Raw genomic sequence first — 21,402 nt, 5'->3', positions numbered from 1 at the left:
TACCTTTATATGGTATAGTGTTAACTGACTTCCTTCACAATGAAATTCGAGCCAAGTTTTACTTCAGTACTCATGAGAGGGTAAGCCCTGGTGTCACCCTCTCCTAGATGGGATGGTGGATTTTCAAAAGAAAAATGTTCCATTAAGAAATTAGGTGGTCACTGAAAACCAGCCATAGAAAGGGGATGGAGGACTTCACTGCACTCCAGTGACCTTAATGGAGAGGCATCTGCTTACGGCAGTGCTGGATTTGGTCCACTGGCTTTTACCCCCACTGTTTGACCTGATTTGTAGATTACAACCCAGTCACGATCTTTGCATGATCCCAGTGCCTCCCTGCATTTTGACCTGCCACACATCATTACTTTGCAGTATTTTAGCCATGATGGTCCCAGGATATTAGAGACACAAGATGGGTGAGGTCATATCTTTTATTGGACCAACCTCTGTGTATGAAGTAGACAAGCTTTTGAGCTTACACAGAGCTCTTCTTCAGCTTGAAAGCTCGTCTCTCTCACCAACAGAAGCTAGTCCAATAAAAGATATGACCTCATCCACCTTGTCTCTCTATTACTACTTTGGATAGTGCTAGATTAAAACAATAGTATAGGTTTTACAACGGGATGTTCAATACACTGAAAGGCAACACATTTAAACCCGATAAAAGGAAATACCTTTTCCATACAACACACAATTATTCCACAAAACTCCCTGCCACCATGACAGTAGGTTTCAAATAAAGGATTAGACCCTTAGAAAGAGAGAAAATAGCAGAGGATTAAAAATAAATCAAAAGGTCCCGTTGTGTTTTTTTTTTTGGAAGGAATATAAAACCTTGTACTTCAGGATAGAAACCAATCTCCAATTAACTTAAACTAATGAATTAAGCTAGGAAGAAACTTTCCCTATGGGCAGGTTATCCCATAACAGCCTACAGCAGGATTTCTTGTATCTCCCTCTGAAACAGCTACTGTGAGATAGAGGATACAGGATTAGACAGACCATTATTCTGATCAAATATGGCTAACTTCTTACCTAACTGCTTTGTAGCTGCTTCCCCCAACACAGTCTAAATGGAACCCACTCCACAAAAAAGAGACTTTGTAGAGTTTTTAAAAGCATGTTTATGTGACTGCACATCAATGTTTGTGTAAAAAGGGATTTATGACAGTTTATACCACAAAGGTTACAGTAAGAAAAAGCACTTCTTTATGACAATAATTCACAAATTCACAAGGATCACTTTAATATACAAAGCAATTACTACCATTCTGAAACACAAAGCAGCTAATATGTACATAGTGTTAATAAAACGCATTATAACTCAGTACAATTTTTTTTTTAAACACAGATAAAGCACAAAAAGATTAAGTAAAAAAAAATTAAAGCAGGGATGTTTCTAGAATGTAGGGAATTGTAATAGGAACTTATTTCCCGCATCAAGGTTTCTTTGTTTAGTAATTTAACTCCCACAGAAATGCTGGAGTTAAGTCTGAAATACCCTGTTTTGTGCTGATAGTTTTGGGTAAAGGATCAGACATGGGGTGAGGTGAGCTTTACCCTCTCCATCTTAAATTAAAAAATAATAACCATAGTTAATAATAATCCTTGCTCTAGAAACCTCCCTGAAAAACATTGTTCTAAAAACATTTCAAATTATAAATCTGGCCTAGAAATGATTTATTTTTGACATGAACAACTGATATGTGGACAAGTCTGTGGGGGGTGTTTGGGAGCAGTTGCTAGTTACCACCTCACTCTGCCCCTTCCCTTCCTCACCACAGAAAGTCCATACAAGCAGTAGAGTGATAAATTTCATACAAATTTGCAGTTCTATAATTTTATTTCTTTTTTAAATATAAATAATTTCATTACACACACAAAATGGAGTGGCACCTGGATAAGATATAATTTGGGCAGAGCACCCTGCTGTCACCGATTCTTAACCGTAACCATTTGCAGATGGCCAATGGGCACAAGGCCCTTTTCTGGTTGGTTACCCCACTGCATGTTATCCCAGCTTTCCCCTTACTTCACAGAAATGCTGCCATAGGCTGAGACTCAAGGAACTGATTTCAATACCAGTATGCTTCCAAGTCACAAGTACAGCAAACGGTCAGCTTACGTTAAACGTGCTAACCTTGGATCATTAGCCTCCCTTCCCTCACCCTCTTCCCTGCCCAATGTATGTCTCCTGAGGACAGTAAACTTTCCCTATTTCTTGCTGGTGAGAATGAGATCTAAAATTACCATCTTATATCGTGAGCCAAAAAGTGCAGCTGGGAACTGCGCTTGCAGTACCAGAATGTAGACAGGTCAAGGTCTTTAATTTGTGCTAGGCAAATTTGCCTGTTCAATTCTCTTCACAGGCTATGATTTAAATACACTTACAAAAAACATTGCAAGCTGAAAAACCTGAAATACAAATCCTTTTTACAAATTGAATCTGGTCCCTCTTCCCTAAAGATACAGAAATATTGAAGCTACATCTATTAACAGAGCTGAACCTACCCTGAGCAAATCCCAGCTGGACCCTGTTTGTATATTGGTTTGAATCCTCCCAACCTAGCTCAGCTTTATGATACATTCAGGTCCCTCTCGGATCAGTATCTTTTATAACTAGCAAATTCAGAAGATCAAGGAAACCAGTCCTTAGTTACAGTCCACACAAACCGTGAATGTACAGGACATTTGAAAAGCTTACATTACAAGGATTCAGGGTATAGCTAAGTCATTAATTCCCCACATTGCCACTGCAAAAGAGAGTTAGCTGTGCTTTTTTTTTTTTTTTAAAGCTGAACGGGCGAGTTATCATTAGATGCACCTCCATTTCCTGGTGCCTAGAATCCATAAATCTTTTTGCATTTGTTTTCTTGGTATGCAGCTCCGGAAATGTGCAACTAGATGTCAAACTGGGGACAGGGGACTAACGTGACTGAAAAGGTTTCAGTTTTCCTTCCAAATTAATTCCCCTTTCTCACTTGAGTTCTTTGAACTAGTTCTGTTTTGTCTAAAAATAATTTAACATTCATCCCGTATGTGTTCCTAAGTGACAAAATGGGATCCCTTACATTAGACCTGGGTATCTAGCCTTTTGGTACTGCCAGTTCAGATCCCCTGCCATTTTGAAGTAGCACCTGCTGAAAGTCACGTGCTAACAGGCTTCATGCTGAAAGCTCTTCATGAAAGAGTCAACAGATTTGTGGAGAGGAGTGAGAATCACAAACAGGTAGTAGGTCTGTAATAATCATGTCAGGGAGCTTCTCAAGCAAAGCGAATATCCAATTGCTCTAAGCTTTTTTTCTTTTTGTAAAAGTGCACATTTTATCAAACATTTACAAAGCATATCACGTAACAAAAATAAATATACAACCTTTCCTTTAGGTCATTGGCGAATGTTATGTCACGAACTCTGTTCTCAGGGCAAAAAATGGCAATACAAACAGGATCTCAGAAACGCAGAGAAACCTTCCTATAACTGCCACAGGTTTGTGACCACTGATAATGAACTAACTTTAAAGTGTAGACTTGTTCTTGCTTTAACTTGCAAAAAGCACTGGCTATCTGTTTTAAAAATAAGCAGAGACCAGTTTTAATTAACAGATGACTGCCTGCAGCTGCTGTCTACTGGAAGCCCAGATTAAAAAACGGTAGTACAAATTTAGATCAGAAATGTTATGTATAGGGTGATTTGTCCTTGTTAAATTAACCTTTATTTTTTCCTGAGTCTTTGTATGGTTCCAAACACCCCACCACCTTTCTGGTCAACATTTAGTACCAGACAAGCCAGTAGGTCTGAGACACAAAGACAAACCATAGAACAACCAAAAGCCTACAGATGACTTCGTCCTGAAGAGCATGACTGGCTGGAATTGTGCTTTCAGATACTAGCAATGCTGCTGGCAACTATCCAAATCTGGTGAAATCATTGGTCAAATAAAAATGCATAGCCCCTACACCATGAGAAAAAAAAAAAGTCTTACCAGTGGTTTCTTAGTAAAACCCCTTCCAATTATTTTTGCCTTTGTTTTATAGCTGCCAAAGAGACAAAGCACAAAAGTGAATAATTTGGGGGGGGGGGGGAGAGTTTTTAAACAATTGTTTATATTATTTCAAAATCTCCATCTAAGAAAAACACAATAGCTTTGAAGGATGAAATAAAATCCTTTAAAATGGGTAACTGAACAACAGCACACACACAAAAAAATCAATAATAAGCGCCTGAATAATGTAGCCCAAACCTACTGAAAATGTAAGCGTGCGCACACACTCACACACACACAAAAGTAAAAATTGTTTCTGACCTCAATATACTATAATACTCAGCATTCCTGACTTAAAAGCTCTCAGAGCTGTAGATTATATACTGTGTGTGTATATATATATATATATATATGTACATATTATACATATGTATTTTTTCCAAGAATATCTAAATTAAGAGAGCACCTCTGACAATATCTTAACTGCCTGCTTGGTGCCTTTGTTCTGAAAAATAATGACATTACAAAAATTATATTTGAAATCAATTCTTATTTATTATGAACGTAATGGATCTAGCCCTTTCTAACCCTCTCTTCAGTTAAAACCAGGCTATTAACGCGTGAAAACTCACAACCGTGAGATCTAAAACAAGCCTCCCATTTAGTTTCAGCAGAATTTCTGTTCTACAGCAAAATGGCCCTAAGTTATAAAAGCTGACTACCCCCAACACCTTGCTATTTGTTACTGGATTCCTGTATTGTCTTTTTCTTTCCCTTTTTGGCCAATGTGAATACTAAAGCATAAACTGGTAAAATCAGCCAGCCCTGTACTTGGTCTAATATGATAATTTTTATTCTTGACTTGTTTCATTTCCATTAAAGAAATCCAAGTCCCCAAATCCTCAATGCTGTGCACAAAAATAAAGATTCTTGTTGACCTTTGGGTAGTTTAGAAGGCTCAATTTTTGTGTGTGCGACCTTAATGCTGATGAGGGTCTGGACTGTTAACCCTGAAGAGCCTATCCACAGGACATGTACAGCACGGACATTAGCAATGGGAGCTTTCCCACACTGCCCAGTGAATGATTCCACTTTGTCCTGGAAGGAGCACCTCTGGGGCTAACAGTTCAGTCTCCACAGCCTATTCAGTTCTTGGTCTCTCTCTGCTGAGAGACTATTAACGAAGGTGCTAATTAGTGCCAATATTCTAAAAGGAACAGATCTGAGATCATCAACTAATTTCATGCAGGTTCACCACAAAACCCAAGTTTTTGCAAATGGATGGTTCCGTAGTGAGAAAAACCTTGCTTCATGTAGAGTATTTACAGCTTTTTTAATTCTCAGAGCTGGAGTTATTACATATAATTGTTTAAATGAGGCAATCAGTAGTCCACTCCTGCAGTATCATCAGGAATTCTGCTTCTAGCACTAATTCTGAGAAAATACCATGCATTTATAGTAAGCTATTTGTCTAGAGTGGGGGGCACAAATTCACTCCAATATATGTATTCTCCATCTTTAAGAATCTGCAAATTTTAATAAAAGCACATTTGAGAATTTGGGGGCTTTCTTTAAGTTTGCATCACTAAACTCATACAGTGACCTCTAAATTTTAAAAAAATAAAATACAAAAGGAAAATCACTCCTCTACTGCAGATAAAAATAGGCCATGTATAAAAACTATTTGACAATCTTAGATTTGAAAACTTATCCTTTCACAATCCTGATACTCATGTTCCAGTTTTGTTTAATTTGACATACAAACAAAACTTGACCTTAAGTTATCTCTGACCCAAGATGAAACAATAATGCTCTTTCTTAAACCTCTTGGAAACCGAATGCCCTTTCAAATAAGAAAGCCAGAACTTTCAATACTGCTTACAGCTGTTTGAGTCAATTGCTTACAGTCCTCTCAGTGTCTTTTATTATAATGCCATCTTGGCTCTTTCACCATTTAAAAGGATCTTAAATTGAAATTTTACCTTAAACAGACTGAGTGAACAGGAGAAAATATTAGCTAATACTTAGATAGCCTAGGTATTAGTACAGACCATAGTCTTGTGTGTATGTCTATATACACAAAGCTTGAAATAATAACCAGGACCTGAGATCCAGAGCAAACTTATTTCATCAAATGACCAAGTTAAAACATCACAGTCTGGCTTTAAAGGGCCAATACACAAACTAACATGATTCTTTTTGACACACAATGGAAATCCTAATGTTGAGTACAGAGTTCACTGTTTTTAACATGATACATCTACTGTTTCTTGCCATGTATTTCTGGGAAAAATAGCTATGCCCTCAGTGCATACTCAAGGGCCTGATCCTGCAAATGTTTGACACATGTGAGTAACTTTACTCAATAAGTAAAGTATCTGCTGGATCTGGCCCTTTACATTAAAACCATCCACTGAATAAATTATGTACATTTATGGTTAGGATGGGCAGGTTCATAGTCAGTATTTCCCCCAAACACAGTTCTCACCCTAAAAGTCTGCTAAAAGTGGATTCAGTAGGGAATATTTAGTCACATTTGTAGTCCTCATATTTGAAGTTGTCTTACAAAGACGAATTTTAAGTATAGAGGGAGGCCTCAGGGTTTGAAAAAGAATGTAGGAAACCAGTGTTCAACATAAAAGTAATGCAGATAACCTACTTGTTTGAGTACAGCTGAGACATTCAGAGGAATTCCATGTTCATCAGTGAATTTATACATGGAGTTGGTGATATAGTTGTCTTGGATAAAAACAGGTAGGGCTTTAAGCATTACTCTTGTTTACTATGTAACTGTCTTCTAAACAAAAGCTGTTCTATGTTACCTTTGTATACTTTGAGTTCATTTCCCATCCAATATCAAGATATTTCACTCAGTTGGTAATTTCTTTTAGTGTATTCAAAATATTGAACACACAGACACACATACATACACCTACCGCAAGAAGCAACAACTGACAAATAATGGAGCTAGTTTCAATTAAATGGTTTCTGAGGTATGGAGAAGCTTTTATCAATCTAGAAGGCGGAGAGATTACAGATGACGCACCAAAAAGCCTTCTGGGCTAGTTTAATAATTTTCTCTCCATACTAAGAATCTGTATATGGAGCTCCCTTCGTTTGGCATGCCACTCAGCCATATATTTGTATTGTTTATAATGAATATGTATCAATTTGGCAACCATTGCTTCTTCATCGCACCATACCTACTTTTATATATATGTGGTCCACAAAGTACTTCAGGCCAAGAGGATGAGGGTGAGTCTGTCCCTAAGGCAATCAAAAGAGGTCAGCACAAACTCTTGAAATCATACAAAAGAACCTCCTCCCCCACAAGTCTTCACAAATGAACATTATTACTCCTTGAAAATGATGGGGGGCATGAGAAAGAAGTATTTTTTTCTTCTTCTTCTTCTTCTTCTTCACGCTCAGGATAGTTGTGATGAAAATAATCTCTTAGGAGGAGAAGTGGAGGCAAGTGTTTGAACATTCACAGTTTAATGCAAAGCACAGACTAATTAAATTCTGTAGTTGCTTTCAGGCAGTTTCGCGCATAGAAAAAAAAGAAATGTTTAGAAAATAAAAAGTTTACTTTGTCTTTCTGGTTGTGGGTAAAACCAGTCTCTATCCCACCTTGACAAGTGAAAATGGGATCCAAAATTAATCTGATTTGTGGCAGTAAAGGTCCTTAAGTGCTTTCAGCTCCTCAATCAGTGTCTTGTTTTGGTTTTCAAGCACAGCCACTCGGTTTTCTAGACATTTCACATATTCCTTCTTCTTCCTGCGACACTCACGTGCTGCTTCCCTGTAAAGCAAAAAAGGCCATTCAAACCCAGAACATTTGAGACCATGAGCTGCTTTTGAGCTTGATTGTTCAGGTCAAACTGCCAAAACAGTATCAGTGTTTTCAGAACCTGGCTGTAGAATTAGAGGTATTTGTAATTCAGGAAGAAATTAAGTATATAATGATTTACATCTCAAATCACGAACATATCAAAATCACAAGGATCACTCCAATATATAAGTAGCAGCAAATAAACACCAACAAAATTCTGCCTGGTTTAGAATGTGACTCTGAACAGTATCGTAACTATGGCGGCCTTTGTGTTGAGTGCTACAATTTCACTGGGTTCTATAATAAGGGTTAAGATGAGTAAAAAACCTGTATAAGAGCAATGTTCATCTTTCTAGTAAACCCATCCATTTGCTATGGCACAACTGAATAATGACAGCAGTGATAAAAAAATGTTTAGCTTTGTTTACCCGATGCAACAGAAGCTATACTTAAGGCACTCGTGTATTTGTCCTCTACCTGTACCAAACCTTGCTAACAATGCCCTCATTTTACTGACACTGTTCATATCACTGCACTTAATATTACAAAAAGAAAAGGAGTATTTGTGGCACCTTAGAGACTAACCAATTTATTTGAGCATGAGCTTTCGTGAGCTACAGCTCACTTCATCGGATGCATACCGTGGAAACTGCAGAAGACATTATATACACACAGAGACCATGAAACAATACTTCCTCCCACCCCACTGTCCTGCTGGTAATAGCTTATCTAAAGTGATCATCAAGTTGGGCCATTTCCAGCACAAATCCAGGTTTTCTCACCCTCCGCCCCTCTCCCCCCACACACAAACTCACTCTCCTGCTGGTAATAGCCCATCCAAAGTGACCACTCTCTTCACAATGTGTATGATAATCAAGGTGGGCCATTTCCTGCATAAATCCAGGTTCCCTGGCCCAACTTGATGATCACTTTAGATAAGCTATTACCAGCAGGACAGTGGGATAGGAGGAGGTATTGTTTCATGGTCTCTGTGTGTATATAATGTCTTCTGCAGTTTCCACGGTATGCATCCGATGAAGTGAGCTGTAGCTCATGAAAGCTCATGCTCAAATAAATTGGTTAGTCTCTAAGGTGCCACAAGTCCTCCTTTTCTTTTTGCAAATACAGACTAACACGGCTGTTACTCTGAAACTTAATATTACAGCATTTCAATCTTAGCAACCACATGGACACAGTACACTCATCTTACCAGTGTCTATTGTATCAATAATACAGGGACCAAAAAGTGATGAAGTAAGCTTCAATATAGTAAGCCACAGGGCTGCTTTGTAAAAACTGGTGTTGAAGCCCCCTAACTCAGATGCCAGCCCTCTAAGTGCAGTGCTGGTACCAGAACGCTAAGAGCATCAATGAAAAATACCTCAACAGTGCCAAACTAAGTGCATCCTGAAGCAATAACAAAGAGGCAAAAACTTTACGAGGCACTAAATTATCAGCACCAAAGTGTAGAGGAAAAACAGGTGTCAAAATGCTACAATACTGCACTGAAGCAACCAGAGGCAAGAACCTCAAAAATGAATGTTTACCAGACCTGACTGGAAGGCTGGATAAAAGATCTGTAAAGGATACCTAGCTAGGGGGCACTGGGATCTGGTAAAAAGCTGTAGCAACCAGGACATTTGGAAGGCAATATTTACATGCAACAAGGAGAGGGTGTGACAGCCAGTTTCTGCCCTGGGTGTACTCCCTCTTTGAAGGGGAGTTCTGGGGTCATCCACCAGCTGGGGGATCTCCAACAGCATGACCGTGATGATCTGGATCACTCTGCACAAGGCCTGGATCTCATGGTGATCCCTTGAGAGGGTGGAGTTGGGGGCATGATCCCTATTTTTGTAATGCCTTTCATTCAAAAGATCTCACACCACCCCTGTTGGGTACATAAATAAGATCATGACCGTTTTACAGATAAGGAAACTGAGGACCAGAAGGGTTAAAACCAAAGGTCACAAAGGGCTTGATTCGTTTCCCATTAAAATCAATGGAAAGACCCCACTGACATAAATGAATGATGGGACAGGCCTAAAGTCACAGAGTGGCAAAGCCAGGAAAAGAACCCAAATCCCCTGCTCTATCCACATGTCATCTGGAAGCTGCATAAGACTTCTGTGTAACTGACATAAAGTCAATTCATGACTGTGACCCAGGTCCTCTTTATGCCAACTAGCAGAGCCCTATGGTTTCTCAAATAGAAGAGGCTCTAGAAGGTAAACAGTTACACCAACTATTTACGAATATCTGAAACCTGTCCTGAAAGAGGAGACGGGACCTTTTGGGTAAAGACCTTTTGAAAAGGTGAATTCTGCAGTTCAGCACTAGTTATTTCTTCATTCATACTACTCAAACAGTGCACAACACTCTGTTCATGTGATGACCTCTCGCAGTGTATCCCTGGCTTACCAATAAACAGAAGATACACTCACCGAGGTAACACAGTTGGCTTTTTGGAACAAGTCAGTCAATCAGACCCTTCACAACCCCCAGGATTTCTTTCCCATCACAGATGACAGAAAACATTGCCATTTTCTTTCTTTCCATTTTCTTTACTGTTTAATGCAGAGGTGTCAAATACATGGCCTGTTCTGCAGCTCAGATAGGTCACAGAGGGCCCAAATGGGAGGAGCTGAAGGGGGAGCTCAAGCTTGTTGGGGCGGAATCAGATAAACCTCTTTCTCCTTTTCCCACTCCCAGCCAGCCACTTTCACCTCCACAACATCTGGACTTGAGCAGGCTCTTTCCCAGCCTCTCTCTGACCCCACGCTCCTTGTTGCCCTCCTTCCCCACAGTGTAATAGGCTTGGGGGAGTGGCTGTTTCTCTCCCGCCTCATCAGTTCCTGCTTCTCCAAACATCCCTACCTCATAGCGTAGAGTTCCTTTTTCTCTCTCCCCCACCCTATCTGCTGCCACTGCTGAGACATGAGACTCCAGGCTCAGAGGAGCACCTGCTTCTCTACCCCTCCCCTTGGCTCCTGCTGCCTCCAGAGAATAGAACCCACGGGGCAAGTGCCCAAAGGGAATGGGTGAGATGAGAGAGAGAATTCACCGAAGTGGGAGGTGAGCACAGGGACTAGTGATCAGCAGAATGCACAGAAGGCTAAGTTAAAGAACAGAGGAAAGGAGATTGCATAAATGTATTTACTTAACAGATGCTAGTTGAAAGGGTAACTCAGCCCTTGCAGAATGAACTGACAGCCAAGTCTTATGGCTTCATAACCACAATATACTGAGTTACCAGATGTTGTTTGTCTTAGTTGGCATCTTTAAAGAAGCTTGACCTTCTTCAGATAGTGTTTCATAAAAGGGATGAGAAAGGCCAGGAATCTATTTGCATAAACAATTACACACCCACTCTTCTCGAGACCTGTTAGAAATGTAATGTGTATATTGCACGAGTTTAACACTTAGTACTCTAATTCTATGCACAACTAAAGCAAAATCAACACTACACACATACCTGTTCTTCATTAGACGCACTTCTCTCTTCCGTGCAGCTTCCTCTGCTGGCTGGGTGGGAAGTGCTGGGGAGGAGGCCATGACCACGCCAGGTGCAATGGTGCTGGTGGGTGCTGTGCGAATCTGGTAGGTCTGCACGTCTCCTGAGGCAGCTGAAAGGGAAGTATAGTGTTAGGTTACACAGCACTGTGAGAATCCACTGTTAAAATACTGTGTGAATAACACCTAGTCACCAATCTAAGCATAACCAGATAAAATGAGGTGATGACTCTAGGCTACAATACAGGAGGGATTAGCATTATCCGGGTTATCGGTAGTTCATTCCTAGTTTAGTATATTTATGGTTGCATCCATTCTTGCTGAAGAGGGCTTAGCTTGTGTCTGATAACTAGATTTATCTGCAGCTGCTGGTCCTACTGCACATTTATCTTCCACTGGATTTCTGACAGTTCTATTTTGTGAACAGGCTAAGCAACCATAAGTCTAGCAAGGTAAGCAGGAAATAGCTTTTAGGATCTTCCTAGGCAAACTGTACTTTTCAAGTGAACTCCAAATGACTAACTGCAGATGCGAACTGGTATCTGGGGGTTTTGTGCAGAAACGTAGGATGTGTATCCATGGCAGGCATGTGTGCAATTTAGACACTAACCTTTGAAACACAGCCCATAGCACAATGCTATTTCTTTATGATCAGCTTTTATTTACTTGGGAGTCTATTGCATTTTCACTATTACTTGAAGAAATGGCTTTTTAAAAAAATATACAAGACAGAAGATCAACAAGACATATTTTCCTCATACATATTATTAATCTTAATGCACTAATATTCATCAAGGCTTGAAAGTCTCTCGCTCGAATGACTTGAACAGAGTCAGAGCAAAATCAGAAGCATCCTTTTTTAACAATGTCTGTTTTGTAATGCCAGGAAGAGCATTAAAAATGAACAGTGATTTCTAACGGGAGAGGGCAGTTAATTACTAGTAAAGGAAAATTCCCCTACGGAAAGAAAAGATTTTGAACAGATCTCTGCCCAAAGAACAGGAAAACATTCCTAAAACTTTACTTCTAATTTATCATCATTGCAGATAACCACTTGACAGAAATTAGGAACTCTCAAGAAATTTGTGTCACAGGTTTTGGGGAACAGATAGCAAACATTCTCTTGAAAGAGCTGAAGGAAATAACGGTATGGACAAAGCAAAAGTTAACTAGCTTTCAGGAACCGAAATAGAAGCATTTTCTATATCCAAAAATATCTTAAGTTTGTTTCGAGTGAGAGAAAATGTGACATATAGTTTTGTCTTGAATTTATTTTATCTGTTTTAGAATTTGATCTGTGCCAAAACTGTTAATTGCTTTTTCTGACATATTTGAGGGAATTATTTTGGCAAGTTAAATTCCCCTGGGACTAAACATAAAATGATGGATTATGACGTTTCGTACCCTGTACAACAACTTGGTTACTCGGTACAAGAATCTGTTGTCCATCAGTGGTCTGAGCATATTGTAAAATGGTGGTGCCAGGCTGGGTTGCAGCTGCGTTCGTCATGGTCAACGTCTGGAGGCCCTGTACTCCATCTGTGCCATTGTTAGCCAGCTGTATTGCTCCTCCTTGGGTGATAGCAACTGAAAACAAGTACATTTGATACAATAGTTAAAAGATTAATTTATTCAATATCCTACATGGTTATTTACCATTTACAGCCCAGTTACAGAAGAACAGTTTGAAACATCTGAGTTAAATCCCTCGTATAACTACATACCTTAACATCAGATAGGTCACTATAACTGTATTTTAGAAGTGGTCATTCTTCAGCAATGACCTATCATTTCATTCAGTACCATAAGGTTGCCACCTTTCTGACAAACAAAAATATAGACCAAGTTTTGCCTCTCCTATCAATCACATCCCTGCGATGAACTATATCCCGCCCAATGTAGAGCCAAGAATTGTAGTATTTACTGAGTTGATGATTTTCTTGTTGGCTACCTGCTCTTTTCTCTTTTTTTCCTTCTGCTCCTTCCTCTAATTCCTCTCCTACACGCTTTTCTCTTCCACTTTCACCTTGCTGTGTCCATTTTGTTCTCCAGTGTCTTTTCCTGCTTGAATCTCCTTCTCCACTACCTCTCCATCCCCTTCCCATGCATTGTTTCCACACACACATATCCAGCCTCTCATTCCGTCTAATAATTTTGTTTCCTCTTCCCTTTCACTTCCTCAATCCAATAATTTCCATGCCAGTATTCAGGCTGCAGTGGGAGCACATCTTACACAGATCCCCTCATTCAGCGCCTCTAGAGTATTTCTCTGCTTTTCCACATCTATATCAGGATGTATCAGACAGAGCAGATATTGGCAGGAACAGTATTTGTACATCGATGGTAGAAGTGGAGTGTCAGCAACATCAATCTCTAAAAAAAATCAAGAGGCAGACTGGGGAACAGACCAGGGAGCAACTATAGCACAATGCTTTTAAAAGGACACTTATAAGAGGAATAAGTCATTTGATAGGTCTTCTCTTCCCCTTCTTGTACACTTAACAGGAGTTCATCTGTTTGTTTTAGCTGATGGAAAGTAGAACATGTACCATACTAACAGCAACCAACAGGGCTTGGGAATGTAAATTATACATTTTACACACCCACAGCTGGAATGTACTTAAAAGTCACAGACCCTAGTATATAGAGAGAGTCATGGAACAGGATTAATAAGGCTTCTGACATTGCATAAGGGTCAGATTAAACTAGTGTTATATTGGCTTCTTTTACCCCAGCCCAAACAGTCATGCAAGTAGAATTTAACAGTTCTCTTTCTTCCTGTCCAACTACCACAACCAATAATAAACGTAACTACATACTGTACTGCCCACTGCTGGTTTGGTAAATTGGAGTTGGCACTGTTACAGTGGTGATGGCAGGTGCTGATGTCTCCTCTTCAGACTTTTCTTCTTCAATCCTTGGCACTCCTGGGGCGTCTGAGGATAAGTCATTCAAAATTTTTCTGGCAAAGACAGTGTGTTGTAAAAATTTTAACAAAAAGTGAAAGTAAAATCAATTCTACTGGCTACTTGGTGCTGGGGAAAACTGAAAAGTGTAGCAAATAGGGAAATAAAATACATGGGATGGGAAGAAAAGTTAAAGCACACTTTAAAACGATTTTAGGTAACTGTTTTAAAAATGCCATCAGAAAAGGGTGCTGTGGAATCAATCTAGAATAGCCTGTGTGTTTCTGCATACTTGGATCTAGAACTCACATTTTCCCTTTTTCGTCAAAAACTTCTTTATCATTTATATACTTTTTACAAGTTTTCTGCTTTCAGTCACAGAAAGATGTGAAAAAAGAAAGCAAGAGCATTTAAAGCACCAAACCCCCTCATTGCCCCCACCCACACTCAGAGGAGTGTACCTGCTGCAGAGGCCACCAAGGCCTAAACTTCACCCAGGGACTTAAGTTTCAAAAACTTGGCAGAAATTATTGTGAAGTGCAACCAGCACATGACCTACCATCTGTTCAGGAGACAAAGCTGGGCATTTTAATGAAAGTCACACAATTAAATCCACAGATTAGGTAACTGTTCTGCTTGAGAAAGCTTTGGGACTTGCAATAGTAAAGGGGGGAAGGAGCAATTTGGGTTTAATTACTGAGTTGGCTTAATTATTTAAAGCCAAAATGGACAAAACATAACATACCTTAGAACCTCAGTGTTACGGCCACCAGACTTATGAACTGACTGGGCAACCTCACACCTCATTTGGAACCGGAGGTTTGCCATCAGGCAGCAGCAGAGACAATCAATCAATCAAATAAAGCAAATATAGCACAGTACTGTGTTAAACATAAACTACTAAAAAAATTAAGAGAAAGCTTAAAAAGAGATTTGACAAGGTAAGGAAATTGTTTCTGTGCTTGTTTCATTTGAATTAAGATGGTTAAAAGCATTTTTCTTCTTCATAGTTAAATTTCAAAGCCGTATTAAGTCAATGTCAGTTGTAAAAGTTTGAAAGAACAACCATAACGTTCTGTTCAGAGTCACAAACGTTTCAGAGTTACGAACAACCTCCATTCCCGAGACGCTCGTAACTCTGAGGTTCTACTGTAATCATAAAGGCCATGGATCTCACTGACTATGTCTAGAACTGACTGGGATAGCTGCTCAACAAAACAGCTGCCCAAAATACTTGGGTCTACCACCTGCCCGCTGTGATGCGATCTGACTGATAACTCTCTCTACCAAGAATACGGAGGAGTGGCAAACTCTCTTTTATTGACTGCACGCTCCATCGTATGCAACTGCAAAAGGCTTCATTAGGCAGCAAGGCAAATTGGGATTTTCTTTTGTTTTTGTATGAAGCATCTATTAGTTCTGATGTGGTTTGCACCCCTAGTTCTCATCCAAAAACATTTGAAGAACCCAGGCCCAGACTACACTGAATTTTCCTGCCTGGCTTTGGTAGCCAAACCTATATTGCTGTATTCCAAGGAGGCTAGTCAATTACCAAACAATTTGAGACGAAGACAGAGATAGAAACAGGGCTTTGTTGTTGTTATTAATTAGACTTTGTTAGTACCTAGGAACCCCAATTGAGGATCAGCTCCCCATTTTGCTAGCCGCTGCACAGACAAGTAACAAAGACAACAGTCATCTCCCTGGAGAGCTTACAATGTAGGCATCAGACAGGTGATGAGACAGAAAAGATGAGACAGGTGGACAAAACAGACAAAACAGATGGGGGGTTGTGGGGATGAGGTAATAATAAAACTAAACAGCAGTTATCAGAAAAGCAGAAATTACAGCTCACCACTTTCCTAACCAATGCCGGATGGGCATGGTAGGTGCTGTGGCAGAGGTAAAGTGTTAAGAAGGAATTTCAAAGATGATAAGGTGGTGGCTTTACGAATTTAGATGGGGACTTTCTCACAGGCACATGAGGTGGCGTGGAAAAAGTGCAAGATATCTGAGGAAAAAATGGACAAGCAAGGTGAAGGTGTGGTCATCAAGGAGTTCGTTATGGCTCCCTGATTCTGTGGGCTGATCTCTACCAGCCCTGTCCCTGATGTAAATTACAGCAGCCTGGGTTATGCTAGTTGAGAACTGGCTGTACTCTGGTCCTTTCTGTCCCAACATGACCCTTCCGCTGGGGTGGGGAGGCTGGCTGGCATAGGAGCTTTATACCAGTTGAGTTGCCCCCTGCCTAAATGGCACATAGAAGCTGACTTGAGGGGAACAGAATCTGGCCCTAAGTGACTTCATCAAGGCTAGAGACGCAGTCAGTGTTAAATCTGAGATGAGAATGCATGAGTCCCTTGTTCTCAGTGCTCTGTCTTGTTCACTAAACTCTGTTGCCTCATTTCGTTCAACTGCCTTTTCCTTGTGGTCAGAGGTCATACTGGGTGCTCAACAGAGGAGAAAGCTCAGCTGCAGACAGCTGACTAGGAGGAAGTCTGTGGCAGATTTAACACCAGTAGCCCTGCCCTCCACAGCTACAAACATACCTGGGGCACTCACAAAATCTAGAAGCCTGCCGTCATGGCTTTAATGGACCCTCAAAGACCCTGAATGGCTATAGAAGGGGACATAGAATAACCTGTGCACGCTAGGAAAAATGAATAACAAGTTTTCAAGCCAGGTGACTGGCTTATATTTTCAAGCCAATTTTCAAAAAAAGGGCTAGAAATGTATAACTGGATTTTCAGAAGTACTGAGCACCCACAAATCACTTTGACATTGAGGGGAGCTGTGACTGCTTATTAAAACTGCATAGTTAGTACGTTTTAAAACAAAAAGTGAGATTTTCATTTTAAGGCTCCCCAAATCAGAGTTAGTGTGAAGTATGATTATGGGTCCCAAGGCCAATTCTGATCCAAATCAGTGATTCCAGTACTGTCTCCATATCTGCTACTGACATTGTCCCTGCACATTTTCTGAGGATGTGGGGCTCATTCTAGACCTTCACATGTCAAAGTAAGGATAAGTGTCAGTTTCAGCACACCAAAAAGCATTGCTGAATGGAATTACATATAATCAATTGCTCCACGGTACTGAATTTTAAAAAGTAATTCATTTACTCAAATACAGAAGAAAATTCAACCCTGCCAGAATGAGCTGTTCTTTGTAACGTTCATGGGCATTTACTAAAGGAAGGAAGACATGAATGTCTGATTTAAAGAAAAATACCAGTTGTTCTGCTGCATAAGTGCTTACATGGAAGTTACAGATGCCGAAGGCTAGCTCTAACTCACACCCACGGCGTTCCTGATTTCGAGCATTTTGAAGAGAATAATACATGTAAACTAGCTTGACTAGGCCACTTCTCTCTCTGCTGGGCACCTACAGCCTGTTTGGTTATTAACTAGTTTTCCCCAAGAAGCATGGCAAATTCTGAAATACCACCTACAGCAGTTTTAATGAGCCACACAATGTCATGTTTCCATTGAAAGTCTCAGGTGAAGGAAAGAATTAAATCTGACTGTTGCTAGTGTTTCAACATTAACAACAAACAGAAAGGTTGATTTTACAGAGACTACAGAATATACAGCAGCAACCTGCCTGCACATTTCAGTGGCGCTCCAAGAATTAAATATCCATTTAAGCGACTTCTAAGGCTCCTCTCACAGTTGTATCTAAATGCTACACATAAAGACTTATTTAGCATTCAGCTTATTCTCAATTGATTTTCTTTCCTATCTCTCCATAACGGCAGATATTTTTCTCTTCCTCCTTATCTTATTCTGCTTATCTCCTGGCATCCCATCAGAAATTGGTCATGGAAATGTGTCACTGAAGGAATATTTTAATAAAAAAGTAGATCTCACATTAACTACAGAAACACACTATTTGTCTACCCATTTGCTGAATAAATGCATCAAGCAAAATGCTTCAGCTTTTAACATCCATACCTATAGGAGGGTCGTCTGGAAAGGATCTCTCTTCGTTTCTGAGAGTCTGTGACACTGTCCACTGACTCCTGTGAATCTTCACTTTCTGCAATAGTGGAGATCTGTAAATAAGAACAGAATAAATTTACCACTGTAAGCAAGTTTAACAAGCTACTTCTACAGTAATAAATCTACCACTAAAAGCAAGTTTTCACAGTATGCGAAAGACATTCCCAATACAAGTACTATACAGGACTTTGACCTAGAAAATCAGAAGTAATAGCTGATCACTTGTTACTGGATACATAGATGCCCAAACTCAACCATCTAGCTTCAGAAATGTATTTAACAATTAAGTCACTCAAATGAGAGAATATATAATGGGCAAATTATTATAAATAATGGTTCCACCCACTTTTTTCTTTCCATAACTCCTTCTTTCTATCCTGCTTCCATCCAGTCCAAAGAACCAAAGCAAGGTAGGCAGTCAGGTCTGGAGACACAGTAACTAGAAGCAACGTGGGATTGAAAGCAGAAGGGTCTGGAGACAAAGGGAATGAGGAGTGCAGTTGTGACAGAACCAATTATAAAACTCTACAAGGATATGGAGGTCCTGCAGGAGCCTTTCCTGGTTTTATGCTGTATACTTGGTGCTTAAGGCCTCCTTGGTGCCATGCTAACAGGTTATACAACCATAGCAGACTGTGAAGTACTGGACTGTAAATATCACCATTCCAAACACATTTTTGCATTTCATCCTCTGTTCTGAATTCCAACATGATTTCATCATCAGTCTCTTACCTTGAATCACTAGAGCCAGAAACAAGTGCCACATACCATCTGAAAATTGTGCATCTCCAGATTTTAACAGGATAAAACACTAAACTCTAACTCCAGTGGTCTGAGGTAGGTAGAGGCTGACGAAAGTACAGAACTGAAGCAATGCAAGGAAATAACCAAGATCATTATCAGAATGATCCAATTTTAAAGCATGAGTTTCACCTAATGTTTTTTAAAATCAATACTGGTTTAAATACCTCTATAAAAAAAAATCTCAATAGTTAGCCTTTAACTTAGTTTAGTTCTCATCTCTGTGGGTTCCCAATGCCCCAAAAATGATTTACAATCCTTATCTTATGTGGTCAGTAACAGCCTAAATAGTTCCTGCTTCCATATTCAGCAACACTGGATTTAAAAGGTAATTTAAAATGTTGCTCAGAGAAGGAACCACAGTAGAGATTAAGACTAAAGCTTTCTGGACTACTGAAGCCTTTCTCCACGTCTTTAATAAGTTTTGAGATTGGCTTTTCATCCTGTGCATTATGAACAGTCTTTCTTTGTTTATACAGCATCAAGCAATTATTAAGGTTTTATAAAGTTAACATTCAAAACGAAAATATTAAAATCACTTATTACAACCTGCCAGAGGTAGAAATACACATGCAAATCAGTACAGATGTTTTCCAAGAAGCAAAAACTTTGATTCCTGAACATCAGCCACATTAATAATTCGGCACTCTCTAAAATTCTTGTTGTTGTTCATTTAAGATACAGAAATAAGACATCTTACAAGTCACTAAACAGACATAAAAAGGGTCTAGTAATGGTTAACCTTGCAGCAGGTAAAAGCCGGATATAGAAATAGTATCAGCAAAAAGCACAACCTAATAGGCTTACCAACTTCTAGAGGGAAATGAAACTCAATAATGTATGGAAATGAAAAGCAGATAAACCATAAAGAAAGAGACAAAAGTAATGGGGTAACAAGTACAGTACAGACTTTCCTTTCAACATATTCTAAATTGACATGACACAGAACACACATAAGTTTGATTAAGGTGGACTGATAAGGTTATATAGAATGCATGAGTTAGGAGTTTGAAAGCCTTTAATACATACCTGAACCGTCTGGACCTGTGGAGACTGAATAACGGATGGCTGGGCTGCCTGAATAACTCCATGGACTTGAACTGTCTGTCCATTAGGCAACTGTACTAAGGTCACCGTTGGGGCAGAAGATGTTGCATGAGCTGTCGGCATAGATACCTACAAAAGAGAGAGAGGGAATATATATTAGATTATTGCAGCATCTCATTATTTGACTACCAAGAAAATTCTTAGCAGTAAAAGGATGATGCCTCTTCTCCTAGGAAGGGCTTTGGTAACCAAAAGTGTTTAAAAGGGACACCAGAAAACAAAATAAAACAAAAAAACACACCCCTGTCTCGGCCCAACATTTGTCCTAATTTGTAACTTAATTTTCTGAAGAATGTCCCACTGGCTCTAAACATCATGTTATAAAACCACTGCCAAGAAATGAAGGAAACACTTATTTTTTGAGGTAATGTAATCAAAACCTAATATGCGTCCCTCCCTTGCAGCAATTAAATATTGCTAGAACTGTGAATATTCCTACAATGAATATTTCCTTCCAAGCACTGGAATGGGTTATCTAGGGAGATGGTGGAATCTCCATCCTTAGAGGTTTTTAAGGTCCGGCTTGACAAAACCCTGGCTGGGATGATTTAGTTGGTGTTGGTCCTGCTTTGAGCAGGGGATTGGACTAGATGACTTCCTGAGGTCTCTTCCAACCCTAATATTCTATGATTCTATGAGATGTTGCTGACTCACAAGCAGAAACATATGGGAGCCGAGCTGTTTGTTTTCAGACTAGAAAATGCAGGAGAGTATTTGCCAACTGTAAAAAGTCAAAATTAGTTAGGGAGTCAAATTTTGAGACTTGTTAGAAAGTATAGCCACGAAGTAAATCAAATCAAGTAGCTGGCAATGTCCTTTTAAATGAAGCCTACAGACCAACTGTTCAAACAGAGTAACAATGCATGTTTTCAATGGAAACAAATGGCTTCTAGGTAGTCATTTCAATGTTATACTGAAAGATACACAACTAAGAGTAAATTTATTGCTACAAAGAACAATGGTTACAATTTTCAAACATGGGTGCCTAAATATGGTTTTTGAAGCTTAATTTAGAGCTTGTCTACATGGTGAAGCAATGCACACTATAGGGGTGTGATTTCTAAAGAACACCAATGTGCTGTGCGCTAACTGGGCCACGCAGACCCTGCTGGCGAGCATAAAAAGTTCTGTGTAGTGCTACGTTAACACGCACTAGTGTATATTGCTGTGTCATGCAAACAAGCCCTCGAAGACCCAAGTTTGAATATGCTAATCAATGTCACTATGTTTAATGGAGTTTTCAGGCAACTTAATAACTTTTG

At 39.6% G+C, this 21,402-nt stretch overlaps 1 protein-coding gene across 2 annotated transcripts in view; it reads right to left on the bottom strand.

Moving 5' to 3' along the window:
- Positions 1-1,108: 1,108 nt before the first annotated feature.
- CREB1 (cAMP responsive element binding protein 1) overlaps positions 1,109-21,402 on the bottom strand; it is a 45,741-nt gene continuing 25,447 nt past the window's right edge. Inside the window, exons 3-8 of one of the 2 annotated variants that reach the window (XM_073306621.2) lie at positions 20,063-20,209; positions 18,185-18,285; positions 14,145-14,287; positions 12,730-12,912; positions 11,288-11,438; positions 1,109-7,785 (exon numbers count right to left, since the gene is read on the bottom strand). In XM_073306621.2, the coding sequence (XP_073162722.1) occupies positions 7,641-7,785; positions 11,288-11,438; positions 12,730-12,912; positions 14,145-14,287; positions 18,185-18,285; positions 20,063-20,209 (870 nt within the window). In that variant the 3' untranslated portion in view covers positions 1,109-7,640. Of the gene's footprint in view, positions 7,786-11,287; positions 11,439-12,729; positions 12,913-13,276; positions 13,531-14,144; positions 14,288-18,184; positions 18,286-20,062; positions 20,210-21,402 lie in introns of those variants that run through there. The other variant, XM_073306622.2, reaches the window with a different exon arrangement.

Source organism: Lepidochelys kempii, chromosome 11 (genome assembly GCF_965140285.1).
Source record: "Lepidochelys kempii isolate rLepKem1 chromosome 11, rLepKem1.hap1, whole genome shotgun sequence".
Taxonomy (NCBI): domain Eukaryota; kingdom Metazoa; phylum Chordata; order Testudines; family Cheloniidae; genus Lepidochelys; species Lepidochelys kempii.
Note: the sequence above shows the minus strand (reverse complement) of the source record. Positions and strands in the feature narration are given on the sequence as shown.